The sequence below is a fragment of the Anguilla anguilla genome, chromosome 10, assembly GCF_013347855.1.
Source record: "Anguilla anguilla isolate fAngAng1 chromosome 10, fAngAng1.pri, whole genome shotgun sequence".
NCBI classification, from domain to species: Eukaryota; Metazoa; Chordata; class Actinopteri; order Anguilliformes; family Anguillidae; genus Anguilla; species Anguilla anguilla.
This window is the reverse complement of record NC_049210.1, coordinates 6,417,711-6,435,210: the sequence shown is the minus strand read 5'-3', so window position 1 is coordinate 6,435,210 and position 17,500 is coordinate 6,417,711. Positions and strand designations below refer to the sequence as shown.

The 17,500-nt window shown below is 52.5% G+C and overlaps 1 protein-coding gene across 2 annotated transcripts in view; it reads right to left on the bottom strand.

The window, feature by feature from the left end:
* Positions 1–17,500, bottom strand: part of LOC118206399 (fibrosin-1-like protein) — a 111,962-nt gene that overhangs the window by 919 nt on the left and 93,543 nt on the right. For both annotated transcript variants that reach the window (XM_035379076.1, XM_035379077.1), the window contains exon 3: positions 3,748–3,849. In XM_035379076.1, coding sequence (XP_035234967.1) covers positions 3,748–3,849 — 102 coding nt within the window. The remainder of the gene's footprint in view (positions 1–3,747; positions 3,850–17,500) is intronic.

Sequence of the window (17,500 nt, the reverse complement as noted above, 5' to 3'; positions counted from 1 at the left end):
TATAACAAAAAAAAAATTAACTTTCTGCTGCTTTTTTGTCACAAAACATTTACAGAACTCGTAACTATTAATGAGTTAATTAAGCTAATTAATAAATGTGCCAGGATGATGCATGGTTGATACAGATGCAGTTCTTCCAACAGACTGGGGCTACATGCAGAAGGGTTGTAAACCCCCCCCAACCCCCCCGCCCCCCCGGCCGCCCCTCCCCCGGCAGGTGTAAAGAGAGCTGTGATTTAGTCACCCTGGATTTCAGTCAGAGCAGATCTCCAAATCGCCCCCCCCCCTCCCATTCCCCCCCCCTCCACTTTACCCCTCTGCTCGCCTCTTCGATTGCCAATTTCCACCATCGTCTCAGGGGGTGTCTTTTCTGCTAGACCAATTTTAGTTCTGCCTTGAATTCAATCCCCCCCAGCCCCCCCACCCCTCGCCCCCCTCTCCTGTGCCACCTCAGTGAGTCAGCCCTCATCAAGCAGGACCCCCCCACCCCACAGACTGCCCCCCCCCCCCCCCCCGACCGTGACAATTAGGGCGGGATTCTCAGTGGAAGCAGAAAGCCGGCTCGGCGGGAATCAAAAAAGGCCCTTCCCCGCGCCGTTCTCCACCGCTCGCCCCGAACGCAGCGGGAGCCGCGACGGAGGGGGGGGGGGCAGAGTGATGGAGGGGGAAGAGGGGTAGAGGCGGGGCGGAGGAGGGGGGATAGAGGCGGGGAGGAGGAGGAAGGTGAAGGAGAAAGGAGGGTGTGTGTGTGAGTGAGTGTGCGTGTGGTGGCAATGGGGCTACGGTGCCAGGGGTGCGAGTGTTCGGAATTAGCCTAACTACGCAAACTCATCCGAGTCTGAGCGTTTTCCATTGGGGGGGGAGGGAGTGGGGGGGGGGGGGGGGGAAGAGAGGCTTATTTAAATGATAATGAGGGACAATCCATTGGATTTAGTGGGGTGAAGGGAAGCGCAGTGAAGATGGGGAGAATGGGGGGGGGGGGGGAATCCATTAAATCTGCAGTGGCCCGTAAGCCCGGAGCTCGGGACAGCGCTAAACACTTTCTCTTAGAAGCCATTATACACGGCTCTGCAGACTTCAGCTGCGCTCACCACTTCAAAGGGATTTACAGGCCCCGCCCACCAATCGAACAGAGGGGTTGGAGTTGGGGGCAGAGGGGGAGGTCTGGGGGTTTGGGGTTGGGGGCAGAGGGGGAGGTCTGGGGGGTGGGGTGAGGGGAGGGGGGGCAGAGGATGATGCTGCTGGCTTTTCAGGGTTAACTAAACAGCCCAGGAGAACAGAAATGTTGGTCCACCCGCCCCCTAATCCTCCCCCAATTGCACACACACACCCCCCCCCCCACGTCCTGAGTTCTCAAAGCCACGGTGAGAAGTGGGGTGGGGCCGGGGCAGACTGTCGGGTGCGGGGGACCTGAAAAAGGGGGCCAATCGGGGTTCAGCGAAGCGTGCGGTGCTTCCCCAAAAACAGGCCCTGGCAGGCACTGCAGCGGGAGTGGGTGGGCGGGTACAAACCTTTCAGGGGGGGGCAGGGGGGTCACATCTTACCCTAACCTCACACCCTCCCCCCCACCCCCCCACCCCAAAACACTCTCCCTGGGTCACCCTCCCTCTCACGCACACACACAAACACACACACGTACACACAGACCCTTCGAAATCCGCTTACGTTCTCCCCCCCCCTAATCCCTCCACCTATTGATTTCGCCGACCAGCTGACCCGCCGGCGGATTTAACTCGTTTTAACGAGGGAATACGAGGTGCTGTTTAGCTTAACAAGGGGGGGGGGGGGGGGAAACACACACCGCCCCCGCGCTTTATTTTATCTAAGGTTGACGGTAATTGACGCTGCACGGCTGCTTTTGTTAGCGGGAAATAAATTATTTAAAAAAACCGTGAGATCGATCTCCGTTTCCGACTCCGCGTCGCTCCGACAGAAATTCTGCCGCGCTCGGCGTCCGCGAGCCGAGACCGTGCTGGCTCCGGCGGGTTCGGAGTGGGTGTAAACCACGGAAAGGGCCCTCCAGTAATTAATTTAGCTTTTCCGGTGATTAACTCGCACCTACCGACAGCAGAAACGATCTCCACGAGTTTTTACAGGCAGTCGATAATCACGTTTAAAAAAAAAAAAAATTTTTTTTTAAACGGACGAACAAGCTTTTTCAGTTTTTTATTTTCGGTTTTTTTTTGGACGAAACCGCAGCGGTGGCAAGCCTCGAGCAGAGGCAGACAGACAGATAGAGATGGCACGGCCGCGGGGATCTGCTTCTCCCCCCTCCATTTATTTGGCAGGAGATTAGAGGGACGCCATATCGAACACCGTCAGAGATTACGGCGCGCAATTTTCGACATTTTTTTATTTTTTTACGTTTTTTTCCTCTAACGCCGTCGCATTTCCCTGTCGGAGCTGTCAGCCGCCATCTCCCTTTCATCCGCCAAGACCGCCTTTTTTTTTTTTTACCCGTCGACTTTTTCATTAAAAAACAGGCTTTTTTTTAATTTTTTTTTTTACACGGATTCGTGAGAAATAGCAGGGGGAAGAAAGCCAGAGAAGAAGAGAAGATGAAGGGGGATGAAGCAGGAGGAGGAGGAAGAGGCTTCTCCCATCTTCTTAGGAATTCTGAATAGCTTAAACAACGCGTTTAATAAGTTCATTTAAAAAATCTCTTTTTTTCCTCTTCTTCCCAGAATCTTTTTTTCTTAGCTGGATTGCTCTCTCTCGCTGAGAAGCCAAGCTTCTTTTCTCCCTTCCTCCCTCCCTCCCTCCCTCCCCCCCGCCTCCCAGCAGCTAAATGAACTGTCTGATTGAATTTACTGAGGTTTTGGGAGGCCTGGTTGACAGGCGTTCGTTAGGAAGCATATTCCACATTCATTTAAAACCAGCCACATGGGATTGTGCATAAATTCTCATTACTCCCATGTATCTCAATTGCCTTACCTCATCTTTTTGCCAGCCAATCCACCCCCCTCCCCTCCTCCCCTCCTCCCCCGCCCTCCTGCTCATATTTAGCAGCAGAAAAGAAAAAAAAAAACTCAAAGGTCATTAGCATATGGAAGAAAAGGAAAAAAAGCAGGATTGGTAGGTCTTTAACCCTTCGCTGAGAGGGTCAGGAGGTCAGATGCCACCCAGGAGGCCGTCAGGTGACCTCAACACGTGACCCAGCAGAGAGAGTGTGCGCTTCACGCGATGCCTGCTGTGCTGATTGGTCAGTTTCTTTGAGCGCCCCTCTCGATTTCCCATAAGCGTCAGACGTCGCTGGGTGTGCACATAGACTCAGAAGAGGCGAGCAGTGGAGGTAAGAACCTTGGTAGGAGGGATGAGGACTCTAATTCTAACTCTGATTAGCATTCAAATTAGCATCCCTGCACTGGCTATGCATCCCCCTCCCCCCACTTCTCCCCCCCCCCCATGACATCAAGGGACACAGGTCTCTTTTTTTTTTGGGTACCTAACAAAATTTACGAGCTATAAGGGACTTTGACGGTTTGGAACGTGGAACTGAGTATCTGCTGAGTTTCTCCTAGGATGGAAAGTCCAGGGGTCAGAAAGTAAAACTCCTGCCATGTGTTTTTTTCACCCTTTGAACACAACCAGCTGATTTCACCAATTAGTTCTACCTCCTGGGTGAAGAATTGCACCAATTAGCAAATCCAGGCGGTTGGAACAAAATCCAGGGGCGGACTTTTACTTTCTGAACCTGGATTTCGGCCCGGTGACAGGCTGATCTAGTGGGAGGAGGGATGATCTTACCTCACTGAAGTGCTCTTTGGAGTTGCTCCTCTGCGGCCTGCTGAGCTCCTGCAGGGCCTCCTCCTCGCTGTTCCTCCCAGACCTTCCCAGCATGCCTTTCACCTGGAGGGCAAAGACACAAGAACGCAACGTTTTTTCAAATCACCCGTAAAAAAAAAGGCTATCCCTTTAAATCTCGCTCGCGTAGTTTCTTTTTTTTTTGTTGTTCCCGTTTTTTTTTTTTGGTTATTGTTTACTTTATCGTGTTTTTTTTTTTTTTTAAAACCTTAAATGTAGGCGAAATGCAAAGCGTGCGGTCAGGTCCAGGGGGAACACACTGGGGGGAGAGAGCCTGCCAGGATCCACAGTATCTGTTTGAGCTTTGAATACATGCAAAGCGGGGCTGACATGAACCCGACAGTTCACCTGCAGGTGACGACCTTCACATTTGCATCAGCAGTCTTCTTTTTTTGTTTTTGTTCTTTCTCCGCGCCGATAGCAACATGCCGATAAGACACATGAACAACAATAAATGTAAAAACAAGTCAAAATAAATGTTTTTTATTTATTTTATTTTTTTGGAGCCGAGCTGAGCTGACCTCTTGACCTTCGGCTGCCAGGCCTGTTGGCAGAGTCTCCTGGTTTGGGACCGGCCTGCTCCAGAGAGACAGCCCAAAAACCCCGCGAGCGCGCTACACTACGACCCCGCGGCGCGATCCGTTTGAAGGACAGCCACCGAGGGTCGGTCCCTCGTGGGCGGAAACGGTAGTGCCACACCCCCCCCCCCACCATCCCCAACTCTCTCCCCCCCCTCCGCCCCCCCACCGCTCTTCACTGTAAATTAGGCAGATCGCAGTCGCAATTAACCTTTCCTGGTAAATATCAATTACAGCCTCTGGCAGGCCAGAATTAAAAGGGTCATCAGCTGATCTGACAGGCCCTGTACGCGGCCACCTGGCTGCCGAAAAAAAAAAAGAAAACGAAAAAATGACGGGGGCGGTTAGCCCGCCCCTTCTGTCCGCCAGCAGCCAGCCGAGCGGACGCGATTCCCCCCCCAAAGTGCTCTGAGCCAGCCCGGGAGAGGGCCTGCCCATCAGGGGTGTGAGTTACTGCTCTACCACAGCCTGAAGTAACTGTGCATAAATAAAAATAAATAAAATTAAATAAACTAAATGAATGAATAAGTAAATAAATATCCAATCACTTTTATTTGTATGGCTCTTGTTACAGAGTACTGTCACAAAGACGCTTTACAGAGAAACAGCAGGAAAACTGGGCTAAGACCAGGTCTGAACCCCAGAAAAAGCTAGCAGTGGGAACTCCCCAGTGGGAAGAAAAAGCACTCAAATGGTGGCAAGAAATGACTTTCTGATGGGAAGAAATCTCGGGAGGAACCCGGCTACAGAGGGGGAGCCCATCCTCTGCTCACCGGCCTGGTGTAAAGTAAGGGGAGAATGGATGTAGGATCTATCCCAGCAAATAATCAAATGGGTTGCGCAGGTTACACACGAACAGGTTACGCAGCTGATCGTGATTTTGGGGGTCGACTGCGGCTTCCCGTCCCGCGTCCGGTACGAGGACAGACGGGGAAAAGCGAGAACGTCACGAAAAACTGTCCATCCCTCTCCCGATCCGTCGCCAACTACTGGTGTAATCAGCCCTGACACATCTCCAAACAGATAGTGGGGCTCGAAGCGACATGAGAAGAACCATCCAGAAGAGGAAAGTGGGGGGGTGGGTGGGAGTGAGGGTTTGAGGGGGGGGGGTCGCGCAGGGTCCCTCGTTACTGTCTCAGTGCCACAAAAAGCGGGCCCGGCTTGATTACCTCGTTTACACAGCGTCAGCTCCGGGGCGAATTAAAAACCAAAAGTGTTTACAGACCCCGCGGCCCCCTCATTACGCACCCGCGCCGGCGATCGCGCCGATCATCGATCAGAGGCGAAGGCCTAATTAACCGTCCCGCTCGATCAGACCGGTCCGTCACAAGCGCTCGCTTTGTTTCCCCCGAGTCATCGTTCCGGGAGGTTACGGGGCGAAATTGGACTGGACGTGGGGGGGGGGGGGGGGGCGTGTTTTAGCAAACCCCCCCCCCCCCGCCCAATGACAGAAATCGGCACCCCCGGCTGGCAGCGACTAAGACGACGACGGATAAAAAAAACGCCGGCCATGTGTTAATTGGCTTTTCGGTTCCATCTCCGGTTCCCCCTTCGCTCCCGCATCGACTCGGTGGAAGGGGCGAAGCCGCAGAGCACCCGTCTGCGGGGGAAAAGCCGACCAGTCCTCGGACGAGGCCCGTAATTCCTGTACGGTCGGGGGGGGGGGGGGATGAAAACTGCGGATCGAGGTCAGCGCGGCTCACTGCCGCGTTCACGATCGCTCGCTCCGCGTCGAGCCTTCGCGACGCGCCGCGACGAGGTTCTTCGTTCTGCGCGGCGGGGCTTCAGACGGATTCACCTCCCTTCGGCGTGTCAGAGAACCGGAACGTTCCCCACGCGGGGGGGTGAGGTTACCCGGGCTAAATCTCGGGGCGTTCGGGAATAGTGGCACGGCCATTTTAAAAAAATTATTATTATATTTGTTTTTTTAAGGAGCGGATACATGCAGACGGGAGAAAGGTCCGTCTGTGTTTCACACGAGTAACGCGCTGGAAATGAGCTCCATTAGTCTGGGTATCGAGCGCGCCCCTCTCCACGTCCTCCGGGGAGCCGTGCTCAGCGCTCTTTAATTATCTTCAAAGGGCCCGCTAGTTTCTTAATTTCCCCCCCAAGAAGAGTCGCCGGCTTGGGCCTGCTCGTTTGCGCCGGGCTGCGCACAGAGCGAGGTTAGCGCGGGGGGGGGGGGGGGTGGGGCAGAGCTGGGGGGGATTGGGGGGCAGTGCTGGGTACTCTGGCCTGGCCTGCAGGATGGAGCATGCTAGCTCCCCCCAGTGCTATAGTAGCTCCCCTTGGGCTGGGACTAACACTGCCTGTCACTGTGCCCTTCAACAGCTTTGTGTGTGTGTGTTTGCGGGAGCGTTTGTGTGTATGTATGTGTGTGTGTGTGTGTGTGTGTGTGTGAATGACTGTGTATGTATGTCTGTGTGGGTGGGTGTGTGTGTGAGAGAGAGAGTGTGTGTGTGTGTGTGTGTGTGTGTGTGGAGGGGGAGGAACGGTGGCAGTAGTGTGGGGACTTGGTGTCAGCGGTGGGACCTCTTGTTTAAATGGCTCTTTGACCCGCCCCCCCGGCTGACACCGGTCCTGTGCCTCCGAGGGCTCCCAGTTCCCCTCTCCTAATCTACAGCGTCAGGCTGCAGTCAGCCTGCCCCCCTACCTGGGCCTGTCACCTGTCATCCCCACCGCCTCCTGGGGGGCCGGGCTGGGGAGCAGGCTCAGCGACAGCCCCCGTTACCGCGAATTCGCCTCCAGGTCCCCCGCTATCAACCCACCCCCCCTCCCCCCCCTGTGCCCCCCCCCCCCCCCACCGTCACTCAACCCACACCTCACCACTTCCCGGGGCCGCCGGTGTCGCGACGGGTGGCGGGGAGGGTAGATTTCGAGGGATTGTGGGGGGGGGGGGGGGGCCGGGAGGGGGGGGGGAAGGCAGAAAGGATACAGATCCTTCCTCTAATTTGTTCTGAAAAGTGTCCTGCGCAAAAGGAGCCTCACCTCTATTAACCCAGCCAGACGGGCCTGCCACAGCGCGGGGAGGGGGGGTTTGGGGTTTGAGGGGGGGGGGGGGGGGGGGCCCGGCGGCGCAGCGGCACGCCACCTCCGCTCCGGCTCAATCTATCGGCTCATTATCCCCCCCGCGCGGGCCGGGGCGCTGAGAGGTGCACTTTCGGGCCACAGGCCAAATTGATTCATCTGCCTTCGTCTTCTCCCCCGGCCCCAGAAGTGGCAGCTGCTCGGGGCGCCCGGGGAGGGAACAGTGGAGTTCCTGGCTTTGTTCCTCAGCCCTGCCACATCCCGCCCCCCCCCTCCTCCTCCTCCTCCTCCTCCTCCTCCTCCCCTAACTCACCCCCCCACCCCACCACCCCGCCACCCGCCCCTCCACCGCGGCCACACACCCCCCTAAGTCCCCGGCTGGAAATTAGCCCAAGGACAAAGCATTAGATTTACTACGGGGAGACCAAATGGATTTTGGTTTTATTTTAGACCTGTCCCCGTATATCCATTAAGCATCTTAACTATGTATTATTCATACACGCGGTAATATATGTGCACATAAAAATAAAAAAATAATAAAAAACCCGCCGCACATTTTATACGGGGCTCCTAAAACGCCTCTGTTGCCGTTCGCCGTACTTCGGGGGCCGAATCTCCTCGGTCAGGAGGCAATTATCGGCGCGCGACAATCGAGACACGGTTTTAGCCTTTTTCATTTATTTATTTATTTATTGCTTTAGGAATTAAAGAAACGTTGACCCTATTAGGACGGCCGTTCCGAATGTGGGTAGGAAGAAAAAAAAGAAAAGAAAAGAGAAATAAAAACCAAATTAGCGTTTTGAAGCGGCCGAGGCTAGCGTGAAGCGCTCACGGGCGTAAAAAAACAAACGCGGGCATATAAACTACCGGGACGGGCCAGGCCAAGGGTTGCAATGGGAGCTGGGAAATCCTCTCTCAAACTGATTTGGGTAACACCGCAAGTCTTTAAGTGACTCCCCTACCGCGCTCCAGCCCAAAACTGGACCTGCCCCCAGCATCGCCGCAGTTCAGGTCCTACGCCCTCCCTGTGCAGTGAAACCTCACTTGCGTCCTGGTGCAAACTCATCCCTCAAACCCTGCTAACTCAGGGGCACATGGGATAGGGGACCCACCTTGGGATCAATCACCATGGATACCCCCCTGCCCACCCCCAACCGCTAGGACCCACCCTTGGGACAAACCACCCAGGAATCCCGCCCCCCAGCGCACCCCTCCCTCGCCGTCAGAGAGGGGAATTAAAGCAGAGCCGATGTTCCCCAGCGGAGCTTCTCTCCCCCAGGGGTAAGGTCCCCAGAGTCTCCCCCCCCATCCCCCCCCCGCCCTTCCTCAGAGGGTCGGTTTGGCGTTTATCTCTCTCATCGAATCAAATCCCGAGCCTGGGAGACCCTGTTCAGCAGGGGCTTATGGGTAAAGATTAGAGCGAGTCAGCTCGAACCCTCCGCAGGGCACGCTCCAGTCAATACGGCACATTATGCAGCAGTTCTCCTCATTTGTAAAATGCGCACCCTTTTGATTTTTCGTGCACACACAACTGCTATTAGCGCCAGACGCAGGGAAATGCTATGCAAATTGTTCCCGATTCAAATAAGCTCCCAATTCAAATATGTACACGTTCGGCGCCACGACGAGGTTTATTTAAAACACTGTTTGTTATGCTTCGCTGTTTGCAAGTCAAAGCTGCCTCAACTTCAAAAATCGTACTGCACTAGGGGGATGCAAAGCAAGGCGTTCTCCAGCAGTCCTCAGCCGGTGCACTCACCCCGGTTAGCCCTTCGAGGGGTGAGATTACACAGCGTTCTTAACCGAACGTTCTGATGCTGATGTAACCATCGCTACTGGCGACTGAGAGCGGCGGAGTTCTAGAACACTGAGAAGAATTTTGGAAAAAAAAAAAAAAAGATTCCAGAAAAACCTACGCTTCATACGATTAAGCACACAGGAGCAGCCACTGTGTGTAGCGGCCTGGCTCATGAATCTATTTACAAACTGAAATAATCGCTGTAAAACTTTCATTAAAAAGGCACAGTCCTAATAAAACCAAAAAAAAGTTTTTAAATGGTATTTTATTTATTCTTTATCTATCCAGGAAGGCCATTGAAACGGTCATCTCTTTTTCAAGGTGAACTGGGATGCCTCCTCATATAGGTACTGTGTAGGTGCACTATTCATAGTGACCAGAAGCATAGCATTATCACTAGAGAACACTGAGATGTTGCAGGTTTGCTTTCCCAGGCTCGGTACCGTACTTGGTACTTGAGCAAGCTCTTTATTCTTCGATAAATATCAAATAAGTGGGACGTACGTTAAAAATAAAAAAAGTATCACTCCGGATAAGCATTTGCAAAAATGCCTAAATGTAATGGTGCCAGCCGACACAGCAGCTGCCGTCACGATTTAATAATATAGTAGGAACTAATATCACATTAATTTCTGAGCAAAAAAATAATTGAAAGTGTCAGAAGCCGTCTCGAAATACCAGGAGGGAGAGCAAAAATGACGGCACACGGGCCAATTAAAATTTTGATACTTGGAAATACTAAGGTTAGTCTTGTTATCACCTTCAAAGACAAGTTCATACAAGCGTTAAGATTCCCACTGTGAAAAATGTCACCTTATCGTTAAGCCAGTGCCTCACACGCAAACCTGGGAACATGCACTCCTTTAATTAAATCATAGAATTATTACCAGGAGACTAAAATTACACTAACTTTACTGGAGCGGATCCACACGTCTGAAAAATGGTAACACGGGTGTCATATAGAATCTAATTTGTGTTAGAAATAACCTAATCGGTTTTTTTTGAGCACAATATCCATTGCCCAGCATCTGCATGAGGATAAGCAGCACAGTGGACAGAAGACAAACAGCTGGTCCAATATAGCACCTCTTAGCCGGAGGATGAACGATGACTAGAGTCGAGATTATCTGTATGAGAAAATGGCCGTTTATGAACGAGAGTTGTTCGAGGCGTTCGCCGGCTCAGTCCTAAGCAGACCTGGATCAAATACGTATTTGTTTTGGATTCAAATACTTTTCTGTGCTCTATTGATCTTGTCTGGTGTATTGAAACCAATTAAAAAGGGCAAACCCTCACCTTCTGGTCACACCGGCAGGCTCAATTACAGCAGGCAAGATCAACAGAGCACAGAATAGTATTTGAATCCAAAACAAATACGTATTCGACCCAGGTCTGCTCCCAAGTTGAGAGTGAGCCGGGCTCACTTCGGACGGCCCGAGCAGATGCCAACAGAGGAGGAGAAGGGTGAAGCGCCAACGCAGGTCTCACCGATGGCGGGGAGGAGTTTCGGAGATCGTAATGAGAGGCAGATGCCACATGTGAAAGAAATCATCCCAGACAAGGCCACTCCTCCCCCTCTCATGTCTGAGGAGTCTCGCTGCACTCGCACGGTTTTTGGAAACCATCCCATCACTGCTCAGAGCGCCAGGCTCAGTGGGGGGGGGGGGGGGAGGGGGGACTGTGCAGCTTTCGAGCGTAATTGTTGCCCGCTGGGTAATCTGGGCAGGGAGAGCGAAGGAAGATTTCCCTTCCTTTATTTTCCTGCCTCATCCTCCCATCCACCAGGGGGGACCGATACGCAGAGGCTGAGAGGAAACTGTGGCAATAAAAATAAGGAAATGAATGTCTGGGCCAAGCTCAAGGTGAACGATGCCTCATTCCGTGACAGGGGTCTGTTCAATCTAACCTCTATACGCTTCGTCCTTAAATTCGAGAGATGAGTTTAAGCTAGAGTTGTTTTTTTTTCAACTCATTGGTATGGGTTGCACAGGCTCAAGAACTAAAAGGAAGCATGAAAATTACTGTTAAAAAAAAAAAAAAGGTACATGGAGGTTTAGCCGGACTGTTCACTTCTATTCTCTAAAGGCCACGGTTAGCACAAATCCTACAAGAGAGACATTCGAACCCCGCCTTTCCAGACCAGGTGTGAGTACAATACCTAAAAACCTGACATATCGGTTGAGAGATCATGATTAATTGCTTTTTTTTTGCTCGCAGACTGAAAAGGCGAAATGCTACTCCGTCGCCACGGAGATATCTTCTGAGAGGCGTTTATTTAAGCCGTCGCTCGTCCCCGCGATCCGCTCTGATTCGATTCGAGTTTCATCAGCAGTTCCAACCGTCGCATGAATTACGCATTCCGAAGAGCCCAGAGCACCATTTCTGAACGTCGGTCGACGGTTTAGAGAAATCAATTTCGTAACGCGGGCCCGCAAAAACGCACAATGCCGCCGTTCGACTAATGAAAAACGCAAAGCCGCCGCTGCGCTCTCCTCATCATCATCATCATCATCATCATCATCGTCATCGTCGTCGTGCCCGGCGGCGGGCTGAGGCGAAGATTCATTCATTTCCCTCGTTTTATTTTTAGAAAACGCTTGGAAATGGGTTTCTGGGAAGACTGGTAAATAAAAAGGCGGGGGGGGGGGGGGGGGGTCGGATTTATCAGGGAAATATGACGTATTAAGTTGGATGCAGACAGGCCGAAATTGAGCCGCAGGTTGCAAATCCTCATTGGGCGATAAGGTCAGGCCGTCTCGGCGATAAGGAGGGAAAATATGAGGCCCTGTCAGGCTACCCAGCATGCCATGGTGCGGAGCCCATAGAGAGTTGCAGCCAATGGCGGCGAAGTATGACACACGGTGGGGAAAACGAGTATGTTTTTTTTTTTTTTTTTTTAAACTCACCATGGTAACATGACACAGAGACCAAGTCAAATGAATATGTTGTGACACATCAGCTGTCTCGTGTGCTAGCCCCAGCAGCTAAATCTCCCAGTGTGTGTGTGTGTGTGTGAAAGAATGTGTGTGTGTGCGTGCGTGCGTGTGTGTGAAAGAATGTGTATGTGTGTGTGTGTTTGTGTGTGTGTGTGAGTATGCATGCGTGCGTGTGTGTGTGTGTGTGTGTGTGTGTATGTGTGCACGTGTGGGCATGCTTTGCTCCTCTGTCTGTCGCAGGGGGTATTTGGGGGTGAGGCGGGGCCAGTGTAAATGTTAAGGCCCTGCCAGTCGATTCGGTGGGCTCTGGTGTGCTGTAAGGTGATATTTGCTTTAACGTCACCTGTGTGGGCCAGCCCAGGTGGGTCTGTCACGTCCGTTTGTGTCCAGTTTTCCCTCTTCCCACAACCCCACGCCCCACTTTCCTGGATCGACTATCTTTGATATTTGGGAGAAACCTGATTAAACCCATTTCAGCTAGTAGCTGCAGCAGCCTCAGGCCTTACACATGTTGGCCTGTCCAGACAACTGGATAGCATAACCAAGTGCCTTCATCCGATTGGCTGGATGAGTCCCCACTCCCCACACGATTGGCTCATCAGTAGGACCGCCCAGCCCTTCCTCCCGGCCCCAGACATCCAGGGGAAAGGGGCTGGGTGTGTAGCACAGCTCGTTAAGTTGCGCAGGTAAATCCCACGTTAAGCCTATTAACTTGCTATTATCCTTATTAACACAAAGGGTTTATCCAGCGTGAGTAGAAAGTTTTTCAAAGCCACCCTTTGTGCAGCAGACAGGCGTATGCCAGTACTTCCGTAGGGAGTGTATACACCCTTCCCTTCCCTTCCCTTCCCGCTCGGCCTCTGAAGTGGACGTTAGCCACGACAGCACATTTGCCTATTTCCCATCATGCCGTGCAGCAGCTGTCCGTCATAAGAGGCTCCTCTCAGCAGCTCCGCCTCCTCAATTCTTTTATTTTTGCCAACAGATTACACACACACACACACACACACTGTGTCCGGTCCGGTAGTGCTGGAGAGGGGAACAGGAGTTCCATGCTGCCTGGTACACCACTTGATGGCAGTAACACACTGCATCTGGGAGAGCTGCATGGGTGCAGTGTGTGTGTGTGCATGCGCATGCGTGCACGCGCATGTGTGCACAGGTGCGTGTGTGTGTGTGTGTGTGTGTGTGTGTGTGTGTGAGAGAGTGTGCATGTGTATGTGTGTGTATGTGTGTGCGTGCGTGTGCATGTGTACGTGTGCATGTGTATGTGTGTGTATGTGTGGCCTGAGTGTCAGACATGTGTGTCGGGGAGGGGGTGGGTTGGGTGACCTTGGCAGGCGGGAGGGCAGGAGATTCGTTGTCTGGGGCACCGCTGGGGGGGTAACCCGGGCCACAAACCCTGACCTCCCGTCGCCCGGCCCACACTCAGCGGCTCCAGTGTAAATGGGCCAACCTCCAGAGTAAAGCAGCATGCTCTCGAGGGAAGGGTCTGGAACACCAGGACACCTCAGCTTTATGGGCAAAACGAGAGCTGGGAACACTGCTGCAACAAGTAATAAAGAGATCTCTGCCCTCTACACACACCTACTTACAACTGCTGGCAGATTAATCCTTTCAGATGTGAGATTCCAAACATGTAATTAGAATGCTCTTAACTGAACATTCTAATGCTGATGTAACAATCACTGCTGGTGACTGAAAGCAACGGAGTTCTAGAACACTGACTTTAGAAAAAAAACATTCCAGAGAAACTGGAAAAAGGGCTTAAGGTGCCTTGGGTGGCCATTTGCATCTGTTAACCCAGCGTTCTTGTATAGAACTAGAAACGGTGCTTTCTGAAAGTGTTTGGTGGGCCATACAAATGATCATAAACGCAATTTTCTGTGGGGCAATCCAAAGAATCCCTTTTCCAGAGGGGTTCACCGGCGAAAAGATGTGCGCTGTTTTATAATCTAACACAGCATCGACGTGATTTATTTTCTTCAAATGACTGCGTAATAAAACTCCTCAAATTAGATTCTCATGTTATAAAGTGACTAATATATTTTTCCAAAGCGTGGTATCGTGCGTCCCTGTTAAACGAAACTGAACAACAGACGAAACGACAAACGAAAAGAGTCTTTTTTGTTTTGTTCCTTCCATGGCTTTCAGCCCTGACACACGCAGAGGAGGTGGGAGGTGTTCGCTCGCTCCCAACCAGATGGTGGAAGGAGGTGAGAAGAAAGGAGGAGACGAACGAGCCAAAGGGAGGAGGAACACAGGGCTTGGGGAGGACAGCGATGTTCTAAAAGGGAAAAAAAAGGAGCCTCCTTCCGCCAAATGAGCCCGAGTGTGTGTGTGTGTGTGTGTGTGTGTGTGTGTGTGTGTGTGAAGGCCTCGGGAAGAAGAACAACAAGTATGACAAGAACAAGAAGAAGAACAGCAAGGACACCAACGGAGGACGCCGGTGACAAAAGAACAGGGGGAACGCCAGAGCCGCCCGACCGCCATCTCGATCCGTCGGCGGGGAGGCTGGGTCCCCCGGTGCCCTTTTAGAAAATCTTTCCGAGTGTCAGTATGAGCTTCCGGGCATGTCTGTGGTTATCCGAGCCAGGCTCCTCTGTATTCAAATTACAGGGGACAGGTCTCTCTCTCTATCTCGCTCTCTCTCCCTCTCTCTATACACCTCTCTCTCCCTCTCTCTGTCTCTTTCCCCTCTCTCTCTCTCTCTCTGCGGGGGATCAAACGAGCGGCAAATCAATTCTGGAAACCTCAACCTGTCTGGCGGGTGACATTTACCTGGGCGGCACTCCGTCAACATTCGCCCTCAGGCCCCGCCCTCTCGGCCCCGCGTCCGGCCACCGCGGGCGCTATCATCACCCAGCATGCCTCTGGGCCTGCCTTCCAGCACCAAGGCCCCGTGACGCGACCTGTGTATGATGTCACTGCTTTGCGTGCACTGGGGGAGGGGCGGGTGGGGGTGGGCGGTGGGCGGCGTTCACATTGTCCATCGTCTACACACCAGTGAGCACTGCGTCCTTCTGGTGGGCTACAGGGCAGTGAGCACTTGATTGGAAGAGAACGCAAGTTGTCCAATCAAATGTCCAGTCCCTCTGATTGAAGAAAGCGCGCACACACACACTCTCACACGCACACACACACACACACACACACACACAGAAAGTAAAGTTTAAAAAGGCAGCCTTTCCCGCAGTATGAGGTCCTTATGTCCCCTCTCCTCGAAACTACTCATTTTCCTCTCACGAACACCAAAGCAAAAAAATGTGCGTCAAACGACCCGGACTGCCACGTCCATTTAGCCCTCCTCCGTTTTACAAGAAATACAATCAATTCGGTAACGTCCCAGAAGGCATTTCTGAGCTCGGCGGCCATTTCTTACCTAGAGCAATCACCAAAGGCGAAGGGATTTTCGAGAGTAAAAAAGAATAAGTAGGCATTTTGTGCTCCGTGCATTTTACGGTTTTTCTTAGCGGGCCTTGCAGAAAGGGCCCCCATAGGATACACTTCTTTTGTCTGCCACCGTTTCCTGCAGACTCCTACATTGTTGTCGGCCAGCAAATTGTAGCCAGGAAGGAGAAGATTGAAGCTAGCAAAAAAAAATGGCCCCGGTCTGGTTGACCTTCTTTGAGATGGGAAGCTTTCTTCTTCCTGTTTCTGTCTCGTGGTTCTTTCATGTTGGGCTGTCGCAAGGCCGGCGAACACGGCTGCCCCCACCTCACCCCCTCACCCCCCCGCCACGGCTCCATTGTTCGCGCAACGCCACTTTGAGCGAAACGCCCCGCCGCGATCAAAGCCGCTGGAGAGCCTCCACCGCCACGCCGCCGCTCCTTTAGCGACGGGCGCTAGCGGGAAAGCGGAAAATTCCACCATTTATTTATTTATTTATTTATTTGAACGTGTTCAGGGACGGGGCGGAACGCGGCTTTCTTCGCCGCGATCGCTTCCTTCCTTTACCCGTCCGATGTCGCGACTCGTGGTGGGGCGGGGCGGGGCGGAAAATTCGGGAATCCGGCGACGACCGCTAGGGCCCAGAAGTCTGAAAACCCGCACGCGCTGAGGTGGTGACACGCTTCGTCTTTTTTTTTTTTTGGAGAGCGGGCGAGCGGATGTGTCTCAGAAGCCCGCGGCCTCAGACTTCGCCGGATCCGGAGCGGCCGGTTCTGTACGCCGTTAAAAACGCCCACTTTGTGGCACTTGAGGCTCGCTTTCTGGGAAACTCGAAAAAAAGGCAAAGCCAACGCTGTAATTTAAATGCGGTTGAGGGAACGCGCAGAGAAGCCAACCGTAATTCAAGTATGGCACTTGGCTTCATGTGTAATTAATAGTGCCCTCCCAGAGTTCTCTGCCCAGCTCCGCTGGATTCATTATTTCGGCATTCTTCAAGTGTTTCCAAGGGTAGCGTCACGTCAACCAAAGCCAGGGCAGTGCGTCAGTTTAACCGACAGTCAAGCTGTTTCACACACCAAGCAGATGTGTGGGCTACTTGATCCTATCTTTCTAAATGATGTTCAGGAGACATCGGACAGCAGGTGAACAGAATTACCACCAAGTCTAGAGCCAGAACTCGTCAAGTTTTACGAGTCCACCTGATGGCTTCGTTTGGGGTGGAGTGGAGTGCGAATCCTTGGAACATGATCCCAGTTCAAAAATATTCTGGACGGGTGAAAGTTCAGTATATGCATTATGAGTTCATACTGTGCGTACAGTGTCACCTTACGCAGCAATGTATTTTAGAGTTTACAGTCCACTTAGGGCTGTGTGGGAAAGCTGAACAGCGGAGACAACAATTGAATAATTCTGCCATATATCTCATTGTATTCATGTCAAGCAGCCTGATGTGTTACTGTTCAAATTTTTAACAAAAGTGAACAAAATAAAGAGTAACGGAAAGGATGCTAGGCGAGCCTCGAACCCAGGTCCCCCCCAGCGGGAGGGACGACCGCGCTAAATCTGCGGGGCACTTTGGCCGCCGCTTGGGCACAGGAGGTCGCTTGCTGTCAGGGGGATACGTTCAGTAATGACCCTGCCTCCCCCTTGCAGTGATTGGGTCATACTCTCGAAGGGCGGGACATGCCTGGAAGCCAATGCTGAGAGCTCAAAAAACACCAACGAGAGGGCCATAAATATATCCCGGAGGAGGACAGGGAAAAGGGTTGATATGCCTGACAGGGGAAGAAAAGAGAGGGAGAGAGAGAGGGGGGGGGTGGGAAAGGGAGAAAAAGCGAGAGACAGACAGAGAGATGGAGAGCGGGAAAGACAGAAAGTGGGGGGGGGGGGGAGAGAAGGGAGGTGGAGAAAGCGAGGGGAAGAGACAAACAGAGGGAGATGCAGAGCAAGAGAGAGACAGAGAGGGA